Source organism: Protopterus annectens, chromosome 14.part0 (assembly GCF_019279795.1).
Source record: "Protopterus annectens isolate FY-2018-M chromosome 14.part0, PAN1.0, whole genome shotgun sequence".
NCBI classification, from domain to species: Eukaryota; Metazoa; Chordata; order Ceratodontiformes; family Protopteridae; genus Protopterus; species Protopterus annectens.
Genome location: NC_056748.1, coordinates 30156547 through 30181849, shown reverse-complemented (window position 1 = coordinate 30181849; position 25303 = coordinate 30156547). Strand labels below are relative to the sequence as shown.

Sequence of the window (25303 nt, the reverse complement as noted above, 5' to 3'; positions counted from 1 at the left end):
TTTTGTAGATAACAGTTTAAGAACACAGGCAATGGATACGTACTCATTTAAACCTGGATGCGTATATGCACATGTACGTATCTGCCAGACCAATTCATTTATTTCTAAATGAATCTGCCAAGGGCCACCTTTGTTGTCCACCAAAATTCTGCCCAAGACTGTAAACTTAAAAAAGTGTCCGGGACAACAATTAATGTGCCTTGCGAGGGCATTATTCAAATCCTGCCTGGCCATAGCATCTAATAAATTCTGAGTCCTCCTTAATATTCTCTTCAAGCCTTGCAAGTTCAGTTTTAAAACAATCAACCTCCTTCTGATATTGTACAATCAACAAATTCATGTACTCAAAGCCCTGCTGGTCAAACAGGGCTAACAAATCTTTATGGAATTGTGAACCTTCCATTAATCCGACAGGAAAGCGCCATTGCCGCAGACCTTTCGGAACCAGTTTCTTGATCAAACATTCTTTTAAATACGAAATTTCAAGTTGCAGTTTCCTGCACTTGAACAGTTTAGAGTCAAAAACGGTAATGAGATAGGATAAGTCACTTACATTCTCTTGACTGCCTTCAATAACGCCTTCACTAGTCTCGTCACAAAAGAAATTAATGTGACTGAGAAATCCATTAATTGAAGGGCATCCTGTGATATTAGTAGTAGGTATGGGACTTTATGTCAAAAATGCGCCGCTTTCTACATAGGGAAAACAGAAAGAAAGCTTAAACAGCGCATTTATGAACACACCTATGCTATAGCCAGGCAGGATTTGAATAATGCCCTCGCAAGGCACATTAATTGTTGTCCCGGACACTTTTTTAAGTTTACAGTCTTGGGCAGAATTTTGGTGGACAATAAAGGTGGCCCTTGGCAGATTCATTTAGAAATAAATGAATTGGTCTGGCAGATACGTACATGTGCATATATGCATCCAGGTTTAAATGAGTACGTATCCATTGCCTGTGTTCTTAAACTGTTATCTACAAAAAGGTAGATTTATAGTAGTGAAGCATGATGCCAGTTTGCACAAATTGTTGTATATTTACACATATTAATATGGAAATATGTGCTGTCATTGATTTTAAATGAACCAAGTAGATTCACTAAATAGATGAATGTTGTGTGTTTTATGGACTATTGAATCAACTATTTAAGATGATTTAGCATCTTGTATTATGTTAATATACAAAGTTTTAAGATGTATTTTAGGTTACCATTTAATGTGTTTTATATATATTTACTAAAACACAATTTTATATATTTATGTGTATATTTATTTGTTTATTTGTATAAGTATACATATACTCATATAATTATAAGTATTTGATATATACTTGACTTATAAATTTATTTATTTACATTTACAATGTTTAATCATGAAGTTTAAAACTGTCTTATAGGTTTTTAAACGTGAACTCAGCTATCTTTTTAAATTAAATTGTTTTACATTTATTAATTTGATTAGATAAGTAGCACTGATTTGATTTAATTAGAATTGATTGACTGCTGATTATTGAACCCTGTTTTATATAAAAGTGCTAGTTAGTTGGCTTGTAATTTTGTCTGAAGAAGGTGAGACATTGGGCTCGCCGAAAGCGTGTTTTGTGCTAACATTATTTGCCTTGAATAAACCAGCGTGCTTGGGTTTGTGCTCCGCTGCTCTTTTTTGCCTTTTCCTGGTTTGTGTGCTTATTTGGTGACGTGGTTTTGAGGTCTTAGTCTATAAGACACAATGTACATAGAATTCTTTACATATTTTTATATGTAAGTGATCCCACTGAACACCCCCCAAGTATAGAGAGATGTTGCTTAATTGAAAATCCAGTTGATACTAATTATCTTCTGACAAGGAAGGGATGACTTGCTATAAGTGTATTCGTCTACAACACTTGTTTTTAGAATTCTCATATGTTGAAGTGTTATACTTATCTCTTTTGCTGAGAGTATAAGGAATAGTTTGGCATCTGTTTCTTCTACTGAGGGGGAAACTTGCTTTGTATAATCGGGTTGCTTCTGTGTCTCAAGTAGTTAATCACTGAAATGTGTTTAAGATTCTAGTGACACCACTTCAGGGCTGCTGCCACTTGAACTATTATGAGGAAGTTTGGTTTGTTAATTCTCAATCTCCCAATGATGTCAAAAATAAAATTCTGAATTCTACCTTGGATAGACTTCATTTTTGGAACTTCTACTTCAGAGGTCCTTAAAAAGTGAGATGAGGGTTGTAAGCTGATTTCAAAATATCTTCGATTTCTCAGTTTTCCTTCTCCAAGTTTGCCAAGGGATTTAATGTTCCATCCACAACATTCTTTAAACAGCAAAATAAACAGACCCAGCAAGCAACTGTTAAGCAGACATTCAAAAAGCAATTTCTTGAAGGTTGCAAAAAAACTGGACCTCCTTAGAACATCTGTATGTACGCATCTTATAAGTATGGCACAATAAACTAAATGCTGTTTCAGCCAGCCATCCAGCTAAGTAAAATTGAGTTTAAACCATTTTAATTTGATATGTTATGATTTAGTCAAGTATGATTGTATCAGATGACATGAAGCCCTATATAAATATATAAGTATATATACATATATAAATATATATGGATTCCCTTAATAAGCTCGAAGTTTCAAAACTTCGAACTGCAAATGGTCGAGACCATAAGATTAAAGTTTTTTAATCTTTAAATGTTTTAAAGTAATTTGTAATTGACCTTTCCCCCACTGTAGCGCGATCTTGGAGTTGGTATATTTAATTTACGGGGTGTGGGGGGGCAGAGTCCCCCACTTTGCAGGGGGGCTTGCCCCCCCTGCATAAATGTATTAAACAGTGTGCAAGGTTTTTATTTATAGTTGCTTTGTAGTTTTCAATGTTTTGAGATTCGCTGTTATGACTTTTAGATGTTTTGAGGTTTAGATGTTATGGCCTTGATGTTTTGAGTTTAGATGTTATCATTCGATATTTTGATAGGTAACCATATATATTTATTTATTTATTTATTTATATATATATATATATATATATATATATATATATATATATATATATATATATATATATATAGTGTATGTGTGTATATGTATGTATATGTGTATGTGTGTGTATATAATATTATATATATATATATATATATATATATATATATATCTATACACACATACATACAAGGATCTAGATCTCTCCACACACGTTTCACTGAAATGTAAATGAGTGAGCTCAAATTCGTTAAAGTGTATTTTATCGAAAATGCACTTTCACCAGAAGGTAAGTAAACAAACAGTTGTTTGCATGTAGGTTTAGCTGTACATCAACATGTGGTGTAGATTGTACAACTAAAACTGTTGCTTAAATCGTGGTACAGTGGGGATAAGGGAATCTTCCCTTTTCCCCCACTGTAGTGTGATCTCAGAGAGAGAATATTAAAGTAGGGGGGTGTGGGGAGGCACAGCTCCCGATATGGGGGGTGCATGGGGGCTTGCTCACCTGCATAAATGTGAGTAGTCTTTTATTTTTTAATATTTTGGGTTGTTTTTTGTTGAGAGTGCATTATATATATATATGTATAGCCTGTGTGGCTCAGTAGGCTAGGGCATTCATATGGGTGATGGGGCTGATGGTTTGAATCTGACAGTATCCACATAGCTTAATGGGTAGAGTTATGCCATCATGTGCAGTAGGTCCAGGGTTTGAATACATGGAAGGGAAAATAAGGATTCATTTTAGCCTAAAAATAATCTATATGTGTGTGTATTTTATGTATAATATAGCTTGTCCTTGTACTGTCCCAGGAAGCTGTTACTAAATAGTATCTGAGTTACCTCCTTTGCACATGATATGCTGGAGGTCCTGCTTTGTGGTCACTCTGACTCTTCCTTTTTGCACTTTCTATGCTGAAAGTCCTTCTCTGTGGTCACTCTGATTCTGCCACATGACTAGTTATTGTTGTAGTGCCGATTCCTAATAACGGTGCTGCAGGCTTTAATGTTAAGTGGGGATCATTAAAACCGATTTATGCGTTTGGAAGATAGTGTTTCCAAACTACAAAAAATAGGTATTTTTCAGGCTGTTTGCAGTTAAATGTAATATAGTCTGAGAACAGATTAAGAGGAATGCCAGGTTTGTGAGCAGTAAATTGCACAACATTAGTTGTGCTACACCACTTAGATCTTCATGCATGAACACTGAGTTGTGTAAAAGTTAATCACAAATGTAAATATTGCAAACAATGCTTTAGGTCCTCAGTGCAGTTTGCAAGAACATACTGAGGTGTACTTTAGGAACTGGAGCTTGTTAAAATGTTTTGGAAATTAAAAGGAGAGAATAAGACTATAGTAAATAGGCGAACACAGAGTTCATAGGTAGTTACTAGATATGCGCTGCAGAAGACCATGGGGCCCAATTTCTTAGTTGCCTTGGAGCACTATCTATTTAAGTGACTTGCTCAGAGTTATTGAAAACAGAGGGAATCAAACTTTGGACTTTAAAAAAACAGCTTGTTAACAGTTTATAGCTTCCATCTCCCCAGTACTCATATGCCTTTGGTGAAGGGTTCCTTGGAATTAATTACTGCTGTCTCAGATTGAAAAATATAAAACTATGATATTGCAAGTATGCATGCAAGAACATCATACACTCCATGGGCAAAGATACCATAGAAGCAGCCAGCTACATAAACAATATAATTGCGTGTTACTTGAAGTGGGGAAAAAGACGTTTTAACTTAACACTCTCAAGAGCAGAAGACTTTCTGTATAAGCAGCAGAAGTAGGCCAAGTTCCCTCTAAAGTACTAACAAACCTCTGTGGAAAATGGTATTTTATGAGCTTGCAGACTTGGGGCAGCTTTTTCCTTTAGCAAGAATTTGAGTCTGAGGTTTGGTTCAGCTGAAAGAAATATAACAAAATACATAGAGGGACAGTGAAGTCTAACAGTAAAAAGTGTGTGTGTGTGTGTGTGTGTGTGTGTGTGTGTGTGTGTGTGTGTGAGAGAGATGCAGAAAAAATGTGTCTGAAATATAAGCACAGATGTTTGTAAATGAATAATCAGGAAAGGTGATCTGTTAAGCTGTCAGTCAATATATACAGTATTACTTAAAATGAATTGGTTAAAAGAAAACAATCAGTGTTTGTACAAGATGTCGTATCAGTATCAACAAGGGTATGTTCTGGAGTCCCAAACGGCTTTATATCTGGGCCGTATTGTTTAATACTGATTTCTTTTAAATGTTGATTATACAGGAATGCAACAGTTTTTTTTTATTTGTGAAAAAGATTATAATTTTCTAACTGTTAATAGCGTCTATATCATATCATTGACAGCGTAGGTTGTCGAAATCCTAAAACATTGACACCTAAGCGTCGAAAGCTGACAGTAGCGAACGGCCGCTTAATCATATTCTTTCCTTGGGAAAGAATGTGCGTGGCCGTCCGTAAACAAAATAAACAAACACACCCAAATATAGTGGGGGGGCTTCTCCCTGAACACCCCCCCCTGATGTGGGGATATACTAACTGCGAGATTACTGTACATTGGAGAAAGGGCAAATCCCCAATAACGGCCACACAAATTCTTTCCCGAGGAAAGAATTAGGTTATGTGGCCGTTCGCTATTGTAAGCTTTCGATGCTTAGGTGTCGATGTTTAAGCATTCGACAACCTAAGCTGTCGACGCTACAATAGGAACCCAATAAATATTTGGTGTAGACTGGTAAGTGAGCATTTGATATAGACCTAAGGTTTGGCACGGATAAATGCAATGTAAAGTTTTTTGGCAATCCAGTGATTAAGAAAGTAGGTGTGTGTGTTTTTTTTTCTTACTGAAGTTCACAACTATAAAGATTGGGATACATCAACAGAAAATAATTTTAATTTTGATATTCACTGTCAGTTTGCTGAAGGGCTATGTGACAAATTCACATTATGTTTAAGAATATTACTAAAGGACATGTTAATAGTTTAATACCATATAAAGTATGGATAAGAACTATTTTAGAATAGAAGTTTTTGTGTACGTATAATGTGTGACAACTGAAAATATTAGTCTGTTCAAGGTAAATCTCCTTTGTAAGAGGTTTGAGCTACAAGAAGTGGGATTTAAGACTGAATTTATGTACCATCATGGATATTTAAGGGGTAGATTAATATTAGCATTTAAATTCTTCCATGATACGATTCTACAGTCTGTTTTAGATTTAGAAGTGTATAAATGTACTAAGATGTGCAAACATAATTTAGCATTTTGAATTAAATTTTGTAATAAGAAAGTAAGGAAGTATTATATATTAATATAAGAACTGCTGAACTTTGCAATACATTACCTAAACATGTAAGATCAGCTAACAATTAAGTTTTAAGAAATGTTTAGATGAGTGGGCTGGAGATTAGGCTTTTAAACCAACAGTATCTGAGATAATATTGATCGATGCCCTTTATTGCATGAACGACGAATGTACATGTGAACTTATGATAAGCAGATTCAGAAAACAGAAGCAGGACACAGAAGACCTCTTCATATCTACCCAAAGACAGAAACTTGCAATTAACTTGACAGGGCAATGTTAACTTTTTCATTAACACATGTCATTTCTTAACCATTTCTTAGTATAAAACAAGTCCTAGCCTTCCTTGTGGCATTCACAAGTTGATGACTGTTTCGTATCCTGTTGCATTCCAGGAGTTTATACAGGTTACAACCTTTTGAACATGGCACTCGTTCTACCTGAAGATGGCAAGGTAGTTGGGTGTGACATCAGTGAAGACTATGCAAACATTGGAAGACCGTACTGGAAAGAAGTGAGTGATATCCTTCTGTTTCTTCCTGGCAGTATGTAATGAGCATCATTCCAAAAGTAGGACTCACTTTGTCATTTTTGAGCAGTAAGTCAGAATGCCACATTCACGCACTCATGGTGTAAGCCTGTGATATGAAGAACTTCATTCCTATCTATCCATGTAGAAAATAATGAAGCACCTTTTCGAGTTTTATTTGCAGATTTACAGACCTGATTGTCATGGTCTAGTAGAACAGATACATTCCAAAAGAAGGGGAAAGCAACATTTGCTTTGTGGAGCTGGTCCAAGCCATTACACAGTGAAGGACTTAAGAGAAAAGATCTATAAAAAGTAATAACTGCGTGTGTGTGAGTGTGTGTGTGTGTGAGAGTGTGTGAGTGTGTGTGTGTGTGAGAGTGTGTGTGTGTGAGTGTGTGTGTGTGTGAGTGTGTGTGTGTGTGAGTGTGTGTGTGTGAGTGTGTGTGTGTGTGAGAGTGTGTGTGTGTGAGAGTGTGTGTGTGAGTGTGTGTGTGTGTGAGTGTGTGTGTGTGAGAGTGTGTGTGAGAGTGTGTGTGTGTGAGAGTGTGTGTGTGTGAGAGTGTGTGTGTGTGAGTGTGTGTGTGTGAGTGTGTGTGTGTGTGAGAGTGTGAGAGTGTGAGAGTGTGAGTGTGTGAGTGTGTGTGAGTGTGTGTGAGTGTGTGAGTGTGTGAGTGTGTGTGTGTGAGTGTGTGTGAGTGTGTGTGAGTGTGTGTGTGTGTGAGTGTCTGTGTCTATGTGCGAGTGTGTGCGTGTGTGTGAGTATGTAAAAAATAAGTGGCACAATACACAAGGTCACTTTAGTTACTCTAAGTCATAAGTCATTTCTAGCAGTAAACACTTGGCTCTGTCCCCCCCAGTAAAATGTTTGCAGGCCCATCGACTCTGTGGACTCGGACAAGAATAGTCCATCTGGGTATCTATCACTATGAGCATCTGAGGACCCCACACCCCAAAGTTTTGTGTGTAATAATGCTGCACTGTAGCACTGCACATATTACGCGTGGCTCTGTTCCCCCAGTAGACAATTTGCAAGCCCATAGACTCTGTGGACTCTGGGACAAGAATTATATGTGTGTGTCTATGTAAGGATCTATTATTTTACCGTTTTAGGTTTAGGTTTTCGTACTATTGTAAACTGCCTGCCAAGTAGAAAGGGTCATTACCTCTGTAACCTCTGTGCATTTTTCTTTCTCCGATCATCTCTCTGTTTATTCTACTTTCTTTTTTCTCACAAATTGCACAGTATTTCCTTCAACAATTCAATGTCATTTCCTGCTTTACTTATTTTTCTGCTGCTACCATATTTTTCTCTGGCTCTTTCTGACTCACTTTTCCACTATCTTTTATTTTCTGAGCTTGGTTTTTGTGGCATTTTCACTGTGGGCACAATTTTCTGTTACTTGTATTCATATTCCCGTTTACTCTCACAGAGTTTTGTTTTTGCTGGTCATCTGTATCTTTTTTTTTATCTCCTTTTATCAATCCCCTTCCTTATTCACATTACTTGTATTGCCTTTACCATTTTGTTTATTGCTTCTACCTTTTTTTTTGTCTCTCATTAACACTGGAGTGTCTGTTATATGCCCCTGTGCTGTGTTATTTACCTTTCTAGAATTTTTCTCTCTACACCATCACCCTGATCTTTCTTCATTCTACTTTTCAACTTTTTACCAGGGTAGTAAGGTGATTCTATACTGTGTTAATTTTTTGTAATGTATTTATTTTTACTATTGTACAGATGTTTTTGAATTGTGAACTATACGTACTGATGTCTGGTTTGCCCTAATACTCTCCCTTAACCTACCCCCACTTACCAGCCACTCTCCTTTTTCTACCTTTGTGACACACTCTAATGTAACCATCAAATCCAGCTACGCTATCCCCAGTTCAGTGTCCTATCAAAAGACCATACATATGAAGCCCCACATCTGCTGGGCATCCTATCAACACCTATGCCATCCTCATATTAACCAATTAAGTCAACACAGTTCAAATCAGACTCCTCTTCACTATCTTGCAGCATACCATTTACTAAATTCATTTATTTAATTTATTGACATTTGTTTACCCGGAAAGTCCACTGGGCCAGAATGAGCCCATTTTCAGTGGAGGCCCGGGGAGAAAAGCTCCAATATCACAAAAACAATATAATACAAAGATGCAGAGTAGCATAACACATACAAGATACAGAGTAGCAAACAATCAGCATAATCTTGAAATACTGTATGTACAGCTTAAGATAAAACTTAATTCATTGGTTTCAAAAATAAACATAAGTGTCAGACATCTGGATCATTTTAAGTAAATATCACAGTAAAGTGTAATTTGAGTACAGAAGGGTTACAGTTTATAATAAAAAAAAATTTAGTCTGCAGAGGGTAATATTTATGAACAGGGAATCCCTGAAGGGAATATTCACTACAAAGGATCAATATTAGTGAGGGTAGGTAGGCTGAGATAGAACACAGAAGAGGAGAATAGAAGAGGGAAACGGAGTGGGGCTAGAATATGACCAAAAATAGTTCTAAAGATTAGGGACACCAGGTGATGTCATAGTTCTGAAGAGTAGGGACACCAGGTGATGGCATAGTTCTAAAGAGTAGGGACACCAGGTGATGGCATAGTTCTAAAGAGTAGGGACACCAGGTGATAGCATAGTTCTAAAGAGTAGGGACATCGGTGATGGCATAGTTCTAAAGAGTAGGGACATCGGTGATGGCATAGTTCTAAAGAGTAGGGACATCCGGTGATGGCATAGTTCTAAAGAGTAGGGACATCCGGTGATGGCATAGTTCTAAAGAGTAGGGACATCCGGTGATCGCATAGTTAGGAATAGGAGGCCTGGAAGAGCAATTACAAATCCACTGTGAGGAGAGATACTTTTGTAGAGCAGTTTTGAAATTGGGAGGGGAGTGTTCATTGCGAAGTGAAGGGGAAGTCTATTCCAAAGTTTAGCTATGGTCCAGGAGTGTAGAAGCTTGCCTAATGCTAAGTTAGGTTTATTAATGTGGAGTATTGTTCTGAACGTAGAGGTCTGAAGGGGGTGTAGATGGTGAACAAGGAGCTGAGGGCTGGTCAGTCTTGTGGTTTGTGAATTAGTTTATGAGTGGTAGTAAGCTGAAGGACTAGCGAGTAGTGTGGGAATTCAAGCCATTGAAGTTTTCTTAAAGCAGTACAATGATGAGAAGAGTGGCAGTTATTTGTAGCAAATTTGGCGATTTTATTGTAAAAGGATTCTAGTTTTGTTTTTGAAGCAGAATGTAAGTTGATTAGTAAAGGTGCACACCATAGGTTAAGGAGGGCCGTAAATATGAGAGTGCTAATGCTTCTTTAGCTGGTAAGGAGAGAAATCTGTTATACCTGTTCATAGTATCACAGTTACTTTTTCTTCTGAAAGCCAAAGTACTGTTCTACCTAACTCTTATCTTAAAAATCAACATCATTACTAACTCCCAGTCCAGCTCTAACTATCCCACATGTTAGCTATGTCATGTCCATATGCATCTCTGTAGCTGGCCTAAATAGCAACTGGACAAACTCGTCACATGCATCTCCAGTGCACGCCCTGAGTGTGTATAGCTTTACCCAGTTGGTAAATACACCAGCTGTAATTAATAAGGCCACAATCCCTTTCACAGCTATAGACTGGGTAAGTGTCTCTGTACCAGACAAAATCCAAGAAGCAGGTATTCTCTCCGATATCCTAAGTCACCATCTCTGACATAAACCATTGGATATTGCAGTACCAGCTCTGCTTGTCCCTACTACAATCTAGGTCATATTTTAATGGACATTTTTTCTAAATTGCATTTTTTATTATCTTTGTGCATCAAGTACAGCCAGTTAAACCTATGCAAAAGAAAAATACAATACTAGCTGCACACACAGAGATTTACCATAGAAATAAAAAACAAAACTATTAACATCATTACCTGAAGTCAAAAAAAGAACTATGTACACTATATTCACTATATACACTGTCTCCAACCGCGCTACTTAAATAAGATTAGAAAAAGAATAGAAAGGAAAAGAGGGAGAGAAGAACTAGTGTGTTAAGTTGTGAAGATTGGGTGAAGGCTGCCAGCCTAGCCAGATAGAATTTTGGAGATAATTCTGTCATCTGTAAATATTAATGTAAACCACAGGCTTGTTGTCCTAAGTGGCAAAAATAGGGTTTCATGTGAAACTGCAAAAATGTAACAGTGCGCTCTGCTGTAAGGAAGCTAAGTCTAGCATTTTATAACTGTCTTTGATATTTAAAGTCGGCTCCGGCTGGTCTAGATGAAGAAATTATTGCTATTGTTTTAATGAACAGACTTTGCATGTATAAATGTCCTTTATTGCTCTGGTTTCTGCCCAGAGGTGAAGAATGTAAATGTAGTTTCTGTAAGCCTGGGAACCCAGGGAAGTGTGAAGAATGATGTAATGTGAACCAGGAATGTGATTTTAAAAACAGAGAGAATCAGAGAGCATTAAGCATTTTTGTCTTGACCATCCAACTCACAGCACTGTCTTGCTCTATATGTAAGTTTATGTTAGACTTGTGTTTTCGCTTAGAAATGTCTAGAAATTAAAAAGATTAGACTGTGCTTTTCTGTGATATCAGAACTGTACTACTGAATTATTTTAAGTATTTCTCTGTGATCTCTGAACTCTTGACTAGCACTGTGTAGTAAAAAGTATTATCTTGTGTTTTGACTATTTGTTATTAAATGTTTTCAAACCCCTTCAACGGTGGCTGCTTTGTGTAGAGATAATTTAAGCTCTAGAGTACATTGCATGTATATAGTGATCCTGTACCAAATCACTCTAATAAGCCTTGACTGTTTAGTCGCACTTACCAGTTGGATAATAATATTGCACAGTAATAATTGGACACCCTTTTAAGAGCCTTTGGGTAGCTGATAATTATTAGCTGGGTGGTGGCAGTAATTTCTACCATATAGTCCGGGTAAAAGGGGCACAGCTGGTGAACCTGTGCCAGCCATCCCCAGGATTGTCTGTGTGGTGGTATAAACTCTTTAAGTGTGTGTGTGTGTGTGTGTGTGTGTGTGTGTGTGTGTCAGCTACTTGGGCAGGGACATGAAAAACTGATTGGACAGAGAGGGTGCTGGAGGTTTTAGCTTGCCCACTAGGCTGAGATCTGGACCCTATAGCTGTGCCAGTGGGGAGTCCTATTGGGGACCTGGAGAGCAAGGGAGAGACCAGCCCCAGACTGACTGTGATCTCTGTGTGCTCTTAAGGGAAATTGCACTTTATTGTGTGTATTTGTTATCCTTTCTTCTTATATGAGACACCCTTCTCTGGTGTTATTGGTGCAGATTGAGGCTCCTTGATTGCTGGCCCAGGGCATGGGCATCACATATTAATTGTTTGGCAGTGGTGGGATATCCACATCACATATTAATTGGTGGCAAGTACTAATTGGTTTATAGTGATGTGGGTAGAGTGAATTCCTGTAGATTGTGTACAGTAAGCTTTGAAGGTGTTTTGTACTGTAAGTCAGCCAAGCAGTGAATACTCAGAGTTCAGATCCCAAGTGTTTTATTTCTTTTGTTAGCTTAGTCGGGGTGAGCAGACAGCATGTCAGCAGAGGAGTATGGAAAGCTGAAAAGGAGCCAGCTGGCTGAAATGTGCCAGGCTAGGGGACTGGTGCATGGAAACCCGACTAAGGCAGACCTGATTGCAGCCTTGGTTACAGCTGCATCAGAAAACAGCAACCAGGAGGACAGTCAAACTGGCAGTGGAGATATAATGCCCTCAGAGAATGGACAGCTCAACCTTTCTGCAGAGGACTTAAAAATCCATCTGGAGCTAAAGAAACTTGAGTTGGAGGCCAGGTGTTTGGAGATAGAAGCAGCTGAGAGACTGAGGAGTCTACAGGCTGAGGAGAATGAAAAACTGCTATGCCTGGAAGCCGAGGAAAAGGAGCAGCAGAGGAAGCATGTGAGGGAAATGCTGACCCTTCACCAGAGTCATGGAGGTAATGGCGAAGGGAGTAACTGGACCCCAGAAACACAAAAGGTCAGAAATTTATTTTGCAGTTTAAAGAGGGGGATAATTTTGATAGTTTCATTCATATGTTTGAGAGGGTATGCAAACAGTATGGTGTTGACCAAAGGCTGTGGTTACGGTTCCTGACTCCCTTACTCCATGGTAAAGCTGTAACTGTTTTGTCAAAAATGCCTGACGTTGCATGTTTTGATTATACTAATGTTAAAAATCACTTGTTAGAATTGTTTAAGCTAACACCTAAAACGTATAGGAAAACGTTTTGTGAGCATAGACGCAAGGCAGATGAAAGTGTGTGTGTGAATATGTTGCTGAACTGAGCACTTATTTCCATAGGTGGGTGAGTGGATGTCAGGTCACCACTTTTGAAGGGCTGGCAGAACTTTTGTTGAGGGAACAAGCCCTTAGCACTTTGCCTGAGGACATGAAGATCTGGTTAGCTGATAGACAATGTGCTACTTCATATGAGTTGGGGAAGAATGGAGACCTATACCTAGCAAACAGGGCAGCCCTGCACATGAAAGGGACCCCCAGTACTGCTCATGGGTCTAAAGGAACCCATGGTGGGCAGCACAGGCTGCCCCAACAGAATCTGCCAGTAGCAAGGGAAGCCACTAGTCTAGGTACACATCCAGGAGCTAGGGTTAAATGTTTTGAATGCAACCAGTGGGGCCATGTGGCATACAGGTGTCCATGGAGGCAAGGTGGAGAACAAAAGGTGAGTGAGCCAGTAAGTGGGAAAGACAAAATGCCAATAGTAAGTCATCTTGATACAACATGGGTACCAAACTACAATCCTGCAGATGTCTTGATTGGGAAGGATTTGGATGAGGTAGTACCATGTGTTTGTGCAGTTACATGCAGTCAGGCTAGGAGACTTAGCATGTGGGTCTGGTAGCCTGGGGGAGACCCAGACAGACTGCATACTTGCAGCCAGGACTGGTGAGGTGGTTACTTCGGGGAGGGCGCTACCTGGTAGCACTGAGACTGAAGGTGAGCCACAGCTGCTTGGGGTACTGATGGTCCCTTGGACAGAGTGACTGCAAAGGTAGAGGTGAGTAGTAGTAGTACCCAGGCTGACAGTGAAGCACCACTGTCAGAGGATGCCAGACTTCCTGTGGAAGGGGAACTGGGAAGGGTTAAAAGCAGAGAGTTGAGACAGGCTCAGCTATCAGACCCTACATTGCAAGGCCTGAGGCAGGTAGCTAGGGAGGCACTTGATTTGCAAGGAAAGGGGGAGTGTGTATACTGGCACAAAGGATTACTATACAGAGAGTGGACCCCTGAGGGAGGGCTAGAAGGTGAGAGAGTACAGCAGTTGGTAGTGCCTACCATCTAGCCATAGCCCATGATATTCCCTTTGCAGGTCATATGGGCATAAAACGTACAAAGAGGCATATTATGCAGAACTTCTATTGGCCTGAAATTTCCAGCAATGTAACAGGGTACTGCAGAACCTGTGAGCAGTGCCAAAAGGTAGGCAAGACTGGAGACGAGGTGAGAGCTCCTTTGATGCCTTTGCATGTGATTGAGGAGCTATTTCAGAGGGTAGCTATGGATATTGTGGGGCCTCTGAGTACCCCAAGTTCCACAGGGAAAATGTATATCCTAGTGGTAGTGGATTATGCTATACGATACCCTGAGGCAGTGGCTTTGTCCTCCATTGAGGCAAAGAACATGGCAAATGCTTTGTTAGAGATTTTCACCAGGGTAGGTTTCCCAAAAGAAATACTGACTGACAGAGGTATCAATTTCATGTCAAACCTGCCGGCTTGTCTGTGGAAGTCCTGTGGGGTGAAGCACATGAAGACCACCCCTACCATCCCCAGACTAATGGTCTTGTTGAGAGGTTAAACTCTGCAGTCAAGTCCATGCTACGGCCATAGGGAGTGGGACAAATATTTGCGCCATCTGTTTGCTTACAGAGAGGTTCTCCAGGAATCCACAGGTTTTTCACCCTTTGAATTGCTGTATGGGCATAGGGTGAGGGGACCTCTAGATTTAATTCGAGATGAATGGGAAGGTGAGTGCAAGTCTCACAAGGAATCTGTTGTGGCATACGTCCTAAAGCTCAGGACAAGGCTCAGGGAACTCATGGGCTTGGCCCAGGAGAACCTGGCAGAAGCCCAACAACAGAAAAGGTGTGGTATGACAGGAATGCTCGAGCTAGAGAGTATGCTGTGGGGCAGCAGGTAATGGTTCTCATTCCTGTCAGACACAACAAGCTGCATGGTGGAACTGCTAGGCAGAAGGCAAGGGAACAAATTGTACCATGTTAACATGATGAAACCTTACCATGATAGGGAGGCCCTTGTGCTGAGCATTTGCAGTGTATTGCAGGAGGAGTCTGAGGGAGATCTGGGGACTGATCGCCTCAGTGAGGCTCGTGCTGACACCTCAGTGGTAGGGGTAGCAATGTCTCAGTAGCTATCTCCTACCCAGGTTTGTGAAATCCAAGCAGTGTTGCAGGAATTTGGGGACATGTTCACTGGGAAACCAGGGTGCACCCACCTGGGGCAGCACCAGGTGGATACAGGACCCCAAAGGCCTATTAGGCAGGTCCCTTATAGTGTGCCTGAGAGAGTCAAACAGACTCTGAGGGAGGAGGTACAGGAGATATTGAAACTAGGGGTGATTCAAGAGTCCAGCAGTCCCTGGGCCTCCCCAGTGGTGCTGGTGCCAAAGAAGGATGGCAGCACCAGATTCTGTGTGGACTACAGGAAATTAAATAGTCACACAGTCGGATGCTTACCCCATGCCTAGGACAGATGAGGCCCTAGAGCAGCTGGGTGGGGCTGAGTATCTTACAACTATCAATCTTACCAAGGGTTACTGGCAGGTGCCCTTGACTCCCAGTGCCAGAGAGAAGTCAGCCTTTGTGACTCATTTTTGCTTGTATGAGTTCACAAAGATGCCCTTTGGGATGAAGAATGCTCCAATGACTTTCCAGAGGCTGGTAGATCCTATCCTAGCAAGGAGCAGGAGAGTTTGCCCTTGCTTACCTTGATGATACCATCACCCACCCTACAAGAACTCACAAACTTAGCAATAAACAAATCACTTTAGATTGGATACTAGTTAACAGTAACCCCCAATTTTATAAAACAGGCATACTTCCCGATGATATCGGTGACCACTCTCTTACCTTTTATAACAAAGGTAAAAACCTCAATACCCAATCAAGTAAACTTCAGAACCACCCGAAATACAAAAAATCTAAACCCAGTTAACTTTCAAGCTGAGCTTAAAGCTTGCAATTGGACCCCCTTAAAACACTTACCTCTAGAGGAAGCTGTCTCATACTTTAACAATAATTTTTTTACAATTACTAGACTACCATGCACCTTCTCGATAGATCAGAATTAAGAACAAACCAGCTCCCTGGCTCACAAAAGAGACTAGGCAAAAAATGTGACTTAGAAATAAAATCTGGATTAAATGGAGACATACAAAAAAGCAAACTGATCACTTAAACTTTTGTCAACTGACAAATGCCACTAAGAAAGCCATATTCCTTGACAAAGAAAAAATATTAGCTACAATTCCAACAAATCCAATATCAACCTACAAAAATTCTGGTCAGGAATAAATAAATTACTTCATCCTGGCCACTGTAAAACACCCACCCCCTCTAATTTGACTCAACATTCTTCTACCGAAATTGCTGACACTTTCAACAAAATTTTCTCTGAAACTATCCAATCTCTAGCCAGTTCTTTACCAGTAGTGTCCACATCTACCTCACCTGTGTGGACTAGTTCATTACGCCTATTTCAGCTACAACCCATTCCCACATCTCACATACACAACCTACTGCTGAAACTCAAACCTTGTACCCCATCAGCTGATCTCCTTCCAGCTGAATATTTGAAATTAGCAGCTGGAGTACTTGCCTTCCCCATTTCTATTTTAATTAACAGAACCATTACAGAATGTTCCATCCCAGACATCTGGAAAGTTTCACATATTATCCCTCTCCACAAGGTAGGTAACTCAAGTGAACTTTCAAACTTCCGCCCAATAGCCCTACTCTCACAGATAGCAAAAATTATGGAGAGATGTATTCATCGCCAACTTCTTACTCATCTCCTCCAAAATCACCTTCTAGTAGACTGCCAACATGGTTTTAGACCACATCATAACACCTTCTAGTAGACTGCCAACATGGTTTTAGACCACATCATAGCACCACCACAGCTCTCCTATCCTTTACAGACTGTATAAATAAAAATTGAAATAACAGTCTCCAATCCTCTGCCATGTTTATTGACCTCTCCAAAGCATTTGACATGGTGAATCAAGAACTATTGATAGATACACTTAAATCTCTCTCATTAGATACACTAACAGTCAAATGGTTTCAATCTTAGAAAACAGACAGCAAGCCGTCGTCTGGGACAATGAACTGTTCTCCCTGCTCCCTGTTACTCTTAGAGTCCCAGAAGGATCAATTTTGGGACCGCTCTTCTTTACTATATTCATTAAGAATTTGTCAGCCTCCCTTCCTCAAACCACCTGTATACAATATGCTGACGACTCAACCTTAATCTGTGCTGCCTCCTCACCCTCCCAACTTCAAGCCACAACCCAAAAAATATTTACCTTAGTAGAAAACTGGTTCCATAAATGCTGTCTCCTCAACCCTAAAAAAACTAAATTACTGTTGTTCACACCCACTCAGAAATCCCCCACCATAAACTTCACAATCATCTCTAAAAATGGTACATTAATAGCTACTGACACAACCACCAAACTTTTACGGGTAACAATTGATCACAATCTTAATTTTGACACTCATATCAATCTAACTATCAAATCGGTTAATAAAAAACTGGGCTTCCTGTACAAAATTAAATCCTTTCTTACTCCTTCAGCCAGGACTACTATTGCCCAAACTCACCTAATCTTTACCCTCCTCTATGCCTCACCAATCTATACAAACCTCTCCAAAAGCAATATAAATAAGTTGGCAACATCTTATAACAACATAGCCAGATTTGCCACTGATGCCCCATTTCATACCCACCACTGCAAAAATCTCAAACTTCTCGGATGGTTAGAACATAGTCAGTTTCTTTTTCAGCAACTCCTAATCATTCACAAGATCGTGCATCATCCCTCAAATGCTCCCATACTCAGAAAACCTATTAGCCCCTATCAAAATCTTTTAACCTTATGATCTGCTAACAGAGTACTTGTCTCTACCCTAAAATCCAATAACAAATCTGGGGAATGCCTATTTACGAACTCGATTGGTATCCTATGGAACAAACTTCCAAGAGAACTAACATCCCTGACATCCACTCCTCTTTTCAAACAACAACTTAAAACCTTCCTAAAATCACAATGGCTATGTCCATACTCAAATCCTGACTGACACTGTCTCTCTTTTGCTTCTCATTTTTAAGTCTATTGGTACTGGATTCCTCTTGTTTTGATTATTTCCATTTTTTAACGATTCCTGAAGAATATTTGTTTAGCTATGTAATACCGCTCTGTGTTATGTTATTCTCTATGACTGTACTTGTAAAAAATACGTATATTCATTGTGTTTAAAGTTTAAGTTGAGTCTTAATAGTCAAAAATCCTTTTTAACTATGTTTTCAAAATTTCATTACTGTATTTGGAGCTTTTCTCCCGGGCCTCCATTGAAAATGGACATATATCCAGTCGGACTTTCCCGGTCAACAAATGTAAAATAAAAATATTGCCATCTACAGCCATTCCTGGCCAGAGCACCTTCAGCATATCAGGGAAGTGCTGGGCAGACTACAGAGGGCAGGGTTGACCATTAAGCCGAGCAAATGTTAGGTGGGTATGGCAGAGGCCTCCTACCTAGGACATAGAGTGGGGAGTGGTAAGATAAGGCCAAAACCTGCCAAAGTGGAAACTATTCAGGCATGGCCTGCACCTGTTACTAAAAAACAGGTGAGGGCATTTTTAGGAACAGCAGGGTACTACAGAGGGTTTGTCCCCAGTTATAGTGCCATAACTGCTCCCCTGATAGACCTGACATGGAAGAACAGGCCGGATAAGGTAGTGTGGACCCCAGCATATGAGCAGGCATTCCTGAAGCTTAAAGAAGTTTTGGGAGGGCCCCTGTGTTAGCCAGTCCGGATTACAGCAAATAACTTGTTGTGCAGGTGGATGCTTCAAACCATGGGGTGGGGGTTGTACTTAGCGAGATTTCTTCAGAGGGAGAAGAGCACCCAGTGGTTTATCTCAGTTGTAGGCTCCAACCCAGGGAGAAATGCTATGCAGCTGTAGAAACGGAATGCCTAGCCATAGTGTGGGCACTGCAGAAACTTCATCCTTATCTGTATGGAAGGAAATTCACTGTTATGACAGATCACAACCCCCTAACATACAGAGCCAGCCAGCAAAATGCCAAGTTGCTAAGATGGAGCCTGGGGTTACAAGCATATGATATGTCAGTGCAGCACCACAGTGGGATTAGCAATGCCAACGCAGATGGGCTGTCAAGACAGGGAATGGGGTAAGGTATACTCAAACAGACCTAACTCCCTCAAGCAGCATTTCTCAGGGGTCAGTTAAAAAACTAGCTTGAGTTCTCCGGGGAGATATGTGAAGATTGGATGAAGACTGCCAGCCTAGCCAGATAGAATTTTGGAGATAATTCTGTCATCTGTAAATATTAATGTAAACCACAAGCTTGTTGTCTTAAATGGTAAAAATAGGGTTATATGTGGAACTGCAAAAATGTAACAACAGTGCACTCTGCTGTAAGGAAGCTAAGTCAAGCATTTTAGAACTGTCTTTGATATTTAAAGTCTGCTCCGGCCAGTCTAGATGAAGGAATTCTTGCTATTGTTTTAAGGCTATTGTTTTAATGAACAGAATTTGCATGCATAAATGTCCTTTATTGCTCTGGTTTCTGCCCAGAGGAAAAGGATGTAAATGTAGTTCCTGTTAGCCTGAGAACCTATGGAAGTATGAAGCATGATGTAATGCGAACTAGGAATGTGATTTTAAAAACAGAGAGAATCAGAGAACATTAAGCATTTTTGTCTTTACCATCCAACTCACAGCACTGTCTTGTTCTATATGTAAGTTTATCTTAGACTTGTGTTTTCTCTTTGAAATAGCTAGAAATTAGAAAGATTATACTGTGTTTTTCTGTGATGTCAGAACTGTACTACTGAATTATTTTAAGTATTTCTCTGTGATCTCTGAACTCTTGACTGGCACTGTAGTAAAATGTATTGTCTTGTGTTTTGACTATTTGTTATTAAATATTTTTAAACCCTTTCAACGGTGGCTGTTTTGTGTAGAGATAATTTAAGCTCTAGAGTATATTGCATGTATATAGTGATCCTGTACCAAGTCACTCTAATAAGCCTTGACTGTTTAGTCGCACTTACCAGTTGGATAATAATATTGCACAGTAATAATTGGACACCCTTTTAAGGGCCTTTGGGTAGCTGATAATTATTAGCTGGATGGTGGGAGTGATTTCTACCTTAAAGTGTGGGTAAAAGGGGCACAGCTGGGGAACCTGTGCCAGCCTTCCCCAGGAGTGTCTGTGTGGTTGTATAAACTCTTCTCAAAGTGTGTGTGTGTGTGTGTGTGTGTGTGTGTGTGTGTGTGTGTGTGTGTGTGTGTGTGTGTGTGTGTGTGTGTGTGTGTGTCAGCTACTTGGGCAGGGACACAAAGCACTGGTTGGACAGAGAGGGTGCTGGAGGTTTTAGCTTGCCCACTAGGCTGAGATCTGGACCCTATAGCTGTGCCAGTGGGGAGTCTTATTGTGGACCTGGAGAGCAAGGGAGCGACCAGCCCTGGACTGACTGTGATCTCTGTGTGCTGTTAAGGGAAATTGCACTTTACTGTGTGTATTTATCCTTTCTTCCTATATGAGATGCCCCTCTCTGGTGTTAGTGGTGAGGATTGAGGTTCCTTGATTGTTGGCCCAGGGCACGGCATCACAAGTCTTTCTATGTCCATAGTAAAATGAGAGGCAAAAATCTGTGGCTATAATACAGGTTGGGGTGCATAAAGCACTTTTCTAATTTAATTAACATAAAGTATGATTCAGTAATATGACCTATCTAATTGTCAAGTATCTAAGAAGAGTTCAAACAGTGACTTCCAGAGTTTCTGGTAGTAGACATGTTTCTTTGGGTTTGTTATAACTAGTTTCTGAGAGGATATATATGTTATAGCCATACTTATAAAATCATTCCAAGCAAGTTTAGTGCGATCTAACCAATTTTTGGTTATATAAAGCTTAATTAGTGAACAGATGATTAATATATGTAGATCCATTTGGGAAAGTTTCACATGTATGATATGAAGGATGGCCAACTCCCGAGATAGCGTTGATTTATGGTAACCCTCTTGTCTAGCTGTACCTTAAGAGATCCCAATAGGTTCTGTGAGTATTTAAAGTCCCATAAAACATGCAAAAGCTCTGCTGGGGTGAATGAACAACATGAACATGAAGGAGACGTTTTGGGGAATAACTTGTTCGGAATCATAGGGGGTGAAGTACGCACAATTATTAATCATTGTGTGTAAATCATTTTGTAATGGGGAGAGCTTGAGTAAGATTGAGTGCCTTCAATTTCTGATCATTTGTTAAGGTACCTAGTATCCCAGTAGTTTGCATAGAGTAAAGAATTATCATATTTGATAGTAACTGGTGGAGGAGACCCTGCAGAGGTGGAGATATGCTCTTGAGAGAAGAGGAATGAAGGTCAGCAAGACTAAGACAGAATATATTGTGTGAATAAGAGAGAGGATAGAGAAATGGTGAGGATGCAGGAAGTAGAGGTGGGAAAGGTGGATGAGTTTAAGTACTTGGGATCAACAGTTCAGAGTAATGGGGAGTGTGGAAGAGAGTACAGGCAGGATGGAGTGGGTGGAGAAGAGTGTCAGGAGTGATTTGTGACAGACGAGTATCAGTAAGAGTGAAAGTGAAGGTCTACAAGAGGGTAGTGAGACCAGCTATGTTATATGGGCTGGAGACAGTGGCATTGACAAAAAGGCAGGAGTCAGAGCTTGATGTGGCAGAGTTGACAATGTTAAGATTTGCACTGGGTGTGATGTGGATGGACAGGATTAGGAATAAGTATATTAGAGGGCCAGCCCAGGTTGGAAGGTTTGGAGACAAAGCCAGAGAGGCAAGATTACGTTGGTTTGGACATGTGCTGAGGAGGGATGCAGAGTAGATTGGGAAAAAGATGCTAAGGATGAAGCTGCCAGGTAAGAGGAAAAGAGGGAGGCCTAATAAGGTTTATGGATGTGGTGAGAGAGGACATGCAGGTGGTTGGTGTGACAGAGCAAGATGCAGAGGACAGGAAGAAATGGAAACAGTTGATCTGCTGTGGTGACCCCTAACAGGAGCAGCCGAAAGAAGAAGATAGTACTTACAAGTTTATATGTTTTGGAAAGTGCTTTTTCCTTGCTCGATAACACTTCAAGAATATCTAGCAATCTATTTACACCTGATATTGAGTGCCATTCATTATTGGTACAGTTGTCTCCCTGATCTGTCTTAGAATGATAAAGTACTTCCTGTTGACATTTAGTACCATACACAATTCTTGTAAAGATTTTTCTTTATGTTTGTAAAAGTCGCATATAGTGTATTCTTTGATTGAAGGAAAATCAGTTAAGTTCAGTGTTTTGTTATTTATTTTTATATTTGGGTTTAAGTGGACCGGTTGGAGGAGTGGTAGGATCTTCTCTAAGTTTAAGGTCTTTATCAGCTCTTGGAAGCTCTTAATGTTCTCATTTTTAAATACTGTTAATTTTAATATTTCTGATATTTATTGGTGATATATTTCTGATATTTATTGGTGATATAAAGAGAATAGATTTGGGGTTTACCTTGTTTGTTGTCAAATGTTGATGTCAGATCCTAACCCACGTTGGGGACCAAAATTTACTGTCATTTGGGTTGTTTGAGATTGATACCAGTCTAATTGCGGATATAATTTTATGATATAACTGAAAGTCAGGTAAATTCAGGCCCCCTTTTTCTTTGGGAAGTTTCAGTTTCAAAAAGGAAAGTCTGACAGATTTTAGGGTACCAGATAAATTTAGCAAGTGCCTTATTTATTTTTTTTTAAAAAAAGCTTGGAATGGTTGAGAGTGATGAATTAAAGTAATAAAGAAATTTGGGTAAAATATTCATTCTGATAATTGCAACTTTGGATAACATGGATAATTTCAGTTGTCTCCACCTATATAGGTCCTGAGAGATGTGGGTCCATAATTTATTCACATTGTTTTGTAACATGGAAGGATAGTTATGGTCATAAGATATCCCTAAGTATTTAGTAGAGTAGACTATTTCAAAAGGGGAGTCTGGAAAGTAATTTTCCATGTGTTTTAAGGGGTTAATAGGAAAAATATGAGATTTATTTTGGTTAACTTGATAATTTGAGGCTTTTGAGTATTCATTTATTGACTTAAGAATTTTCTTTAGATCTGTATTTGGCCATTCAAAGTAAATGTTGAGATCATCTGCAAATGCAGGCAGCATCACATTAGAATTTAAGACTTTAGGAATTGAATGCAATGTTCTTTTGTTCTATATGCAGAAACAGTGGCTCAATGTAAAGATTAAAGAGACGTGGGGAAAGTGGACAGCCCTGTCTCGTACCACTAGTTAGTTATCTTAATGTGACTGGATAAAGTTCTGTTAATATAAAGACTTGTGTGAGAATTATTGTATAGTGCTTTTATTAAGTTGATAAAGTCTTAAGGAATGTTAAAATATGAAAATGATGAGAACAGGAAAGTCCAATTGACTCTATCGAATGCCTTGCAGGCGTCTAGTACTAGTGCATATCTAGGATTCCTATCTTTTTAAGAAGTTGGAACATGGAGTTCAAGGTTAAGGTATCATCTCATGCATGTCTGTTGGACATGAATCCAGATTGGTCCGAGGATATGATTGAGGGCAAAATTTCTTAAGTCTTTCTTCTAGTAACATTGCAAGTATTTTAATTTCAACATTGATTAGGGATATCGGTCTATAATTGTGAAGAGTAGTTTTGGCCATACTATTTTTGGGGATGAAAACTGTTTTTGAATTGTTTATATATAAATCAGTTATACCACATCTTCTAATAAAGTTGAACACCTTCAGAAGAATGAACAACAAGAAATAGCTAAGGTCATTTAAAAAGTTAAAAATAGGTAAAGCACCAAGTCCTATGGATTCACAGCAGATTTCTACAAGAAATTTAACCAGAACTCATCATCCATTCTTCTGAAGGTAATCTTAAGTTTCCTGCGATAAATAATATCCAAGCCAATCTTCTGATAGCCCCTTTGAACAACAAGAAATAGCTAAGGTCATTAAAAAGTTAAAAATAGGTAAAGCACCAAGTCCTATGGATTCACAGCGGATTTCTGCAAGAAATTTAACCAGAACTCATCATCCAAAGGGGCTATCAGAAGATTGGCTTGGATATTATTTATCGTAGGAAACTTAAGATTACCTAAGAAGTCTTTAATTAGAGAGATAGGGGTCTGGTAATCCTTCATGCCATAGATTTCTTTGTAGATTTGTTTAAATATCCCTATTTGTTGGTCGTCTTTAAATATTTTATCTTGCCATTGTAGCAAGGTAATCCTTGTCGCTTCCTGTTTAGTATTTATTATTCTCACAAGAGTTCTAGATGGTGTTTGTGCCTATTCCGAGTATCTGGCTATGGATTTCTGTAATCAGCCTTAAATTCCTCCCTAAGCCAATAATCTTCAGCCAAAAATCTCCCAAGAATATCTCCATACTCCTGTTTTACCTGTCTACTGTGAACTGGTACCCCACTGTCCCTAAGTGATGCCAGCACTGCTGCTAATCTCTTCACACAACAACCCTTCTCCTTCCAACCCCCCCCCCCATTGCTAAACAGTTTAAACCAAGTAAACCAGACTGGATTTCTAAAGAGCTCAAAGCCCTAGTGCAACTTAGAGATGGTCCTTGGCAAACCTAGAAAAAGAACCAAAGATGGTCCTTGGCAAACCTAGAAAAAGAACCAAAGATTAGAGAACAGGAAACCATACAAGTCATTGTATAGTATCGCCAAATAAGCAGTTCAGAGATGAAAACAAAAACATAACTTCCAGGCATACTTCTCTATAGAACTCGCCCAAAGTATTGTGGCAAGAAATAAAATGAAAGACCTCTGTCAATATATACTAGATAAATTCATGCTTACTGAATTACTCCAAGAATTCCGCAATATTCCAGGTTTACCCTTCATCCCTCGAACCTCCCACTAATGAAATTCAAGCCCTCCAGAATATATATCTCCTAATTATTATAATAAGATTTATGTCAAACAACTCACCCCCTTACTAAACCTGGACAAGAATACATTACCACCCCTCTTTTGCACATCTACAATCAGTGGCTCACTTAACTTGATGACCATAATCTGGAAACTGCACGTGTCCAGCTAGTTGCAGTGATAATGTTGAAATTCACTGGCTTTTGGGTGGACTATGAAAGTGTAGTT

General features: G+C 39.4%; 1 protein-coding gene across 3 annotated transcripts in view; it reads left to right on the top strand.

The window, feature by feature from the left end:
* The window catches only part of COMTD1 (catechol-O-methyltransferase domain containing 1), a 106285-nt gene that overhangs the window by 42792 nt on the left and 38190 nt on the right, over positions 1 to 25303 (top strand). For all 3 annotated transcript variants that reach the window (XM_044055744.1, XM_044055743.1, XM_044055745.1), the window contains one exon: positions 6664 to 6782. In XM_044055744.1, coding sequence (XP_043911679.1) covers positions 6664 to 6782 — 119 coding nt within the window. The remainder of the gene's footprint in view (positions 1 to 6663; positions 6783 to 25303) is intronic.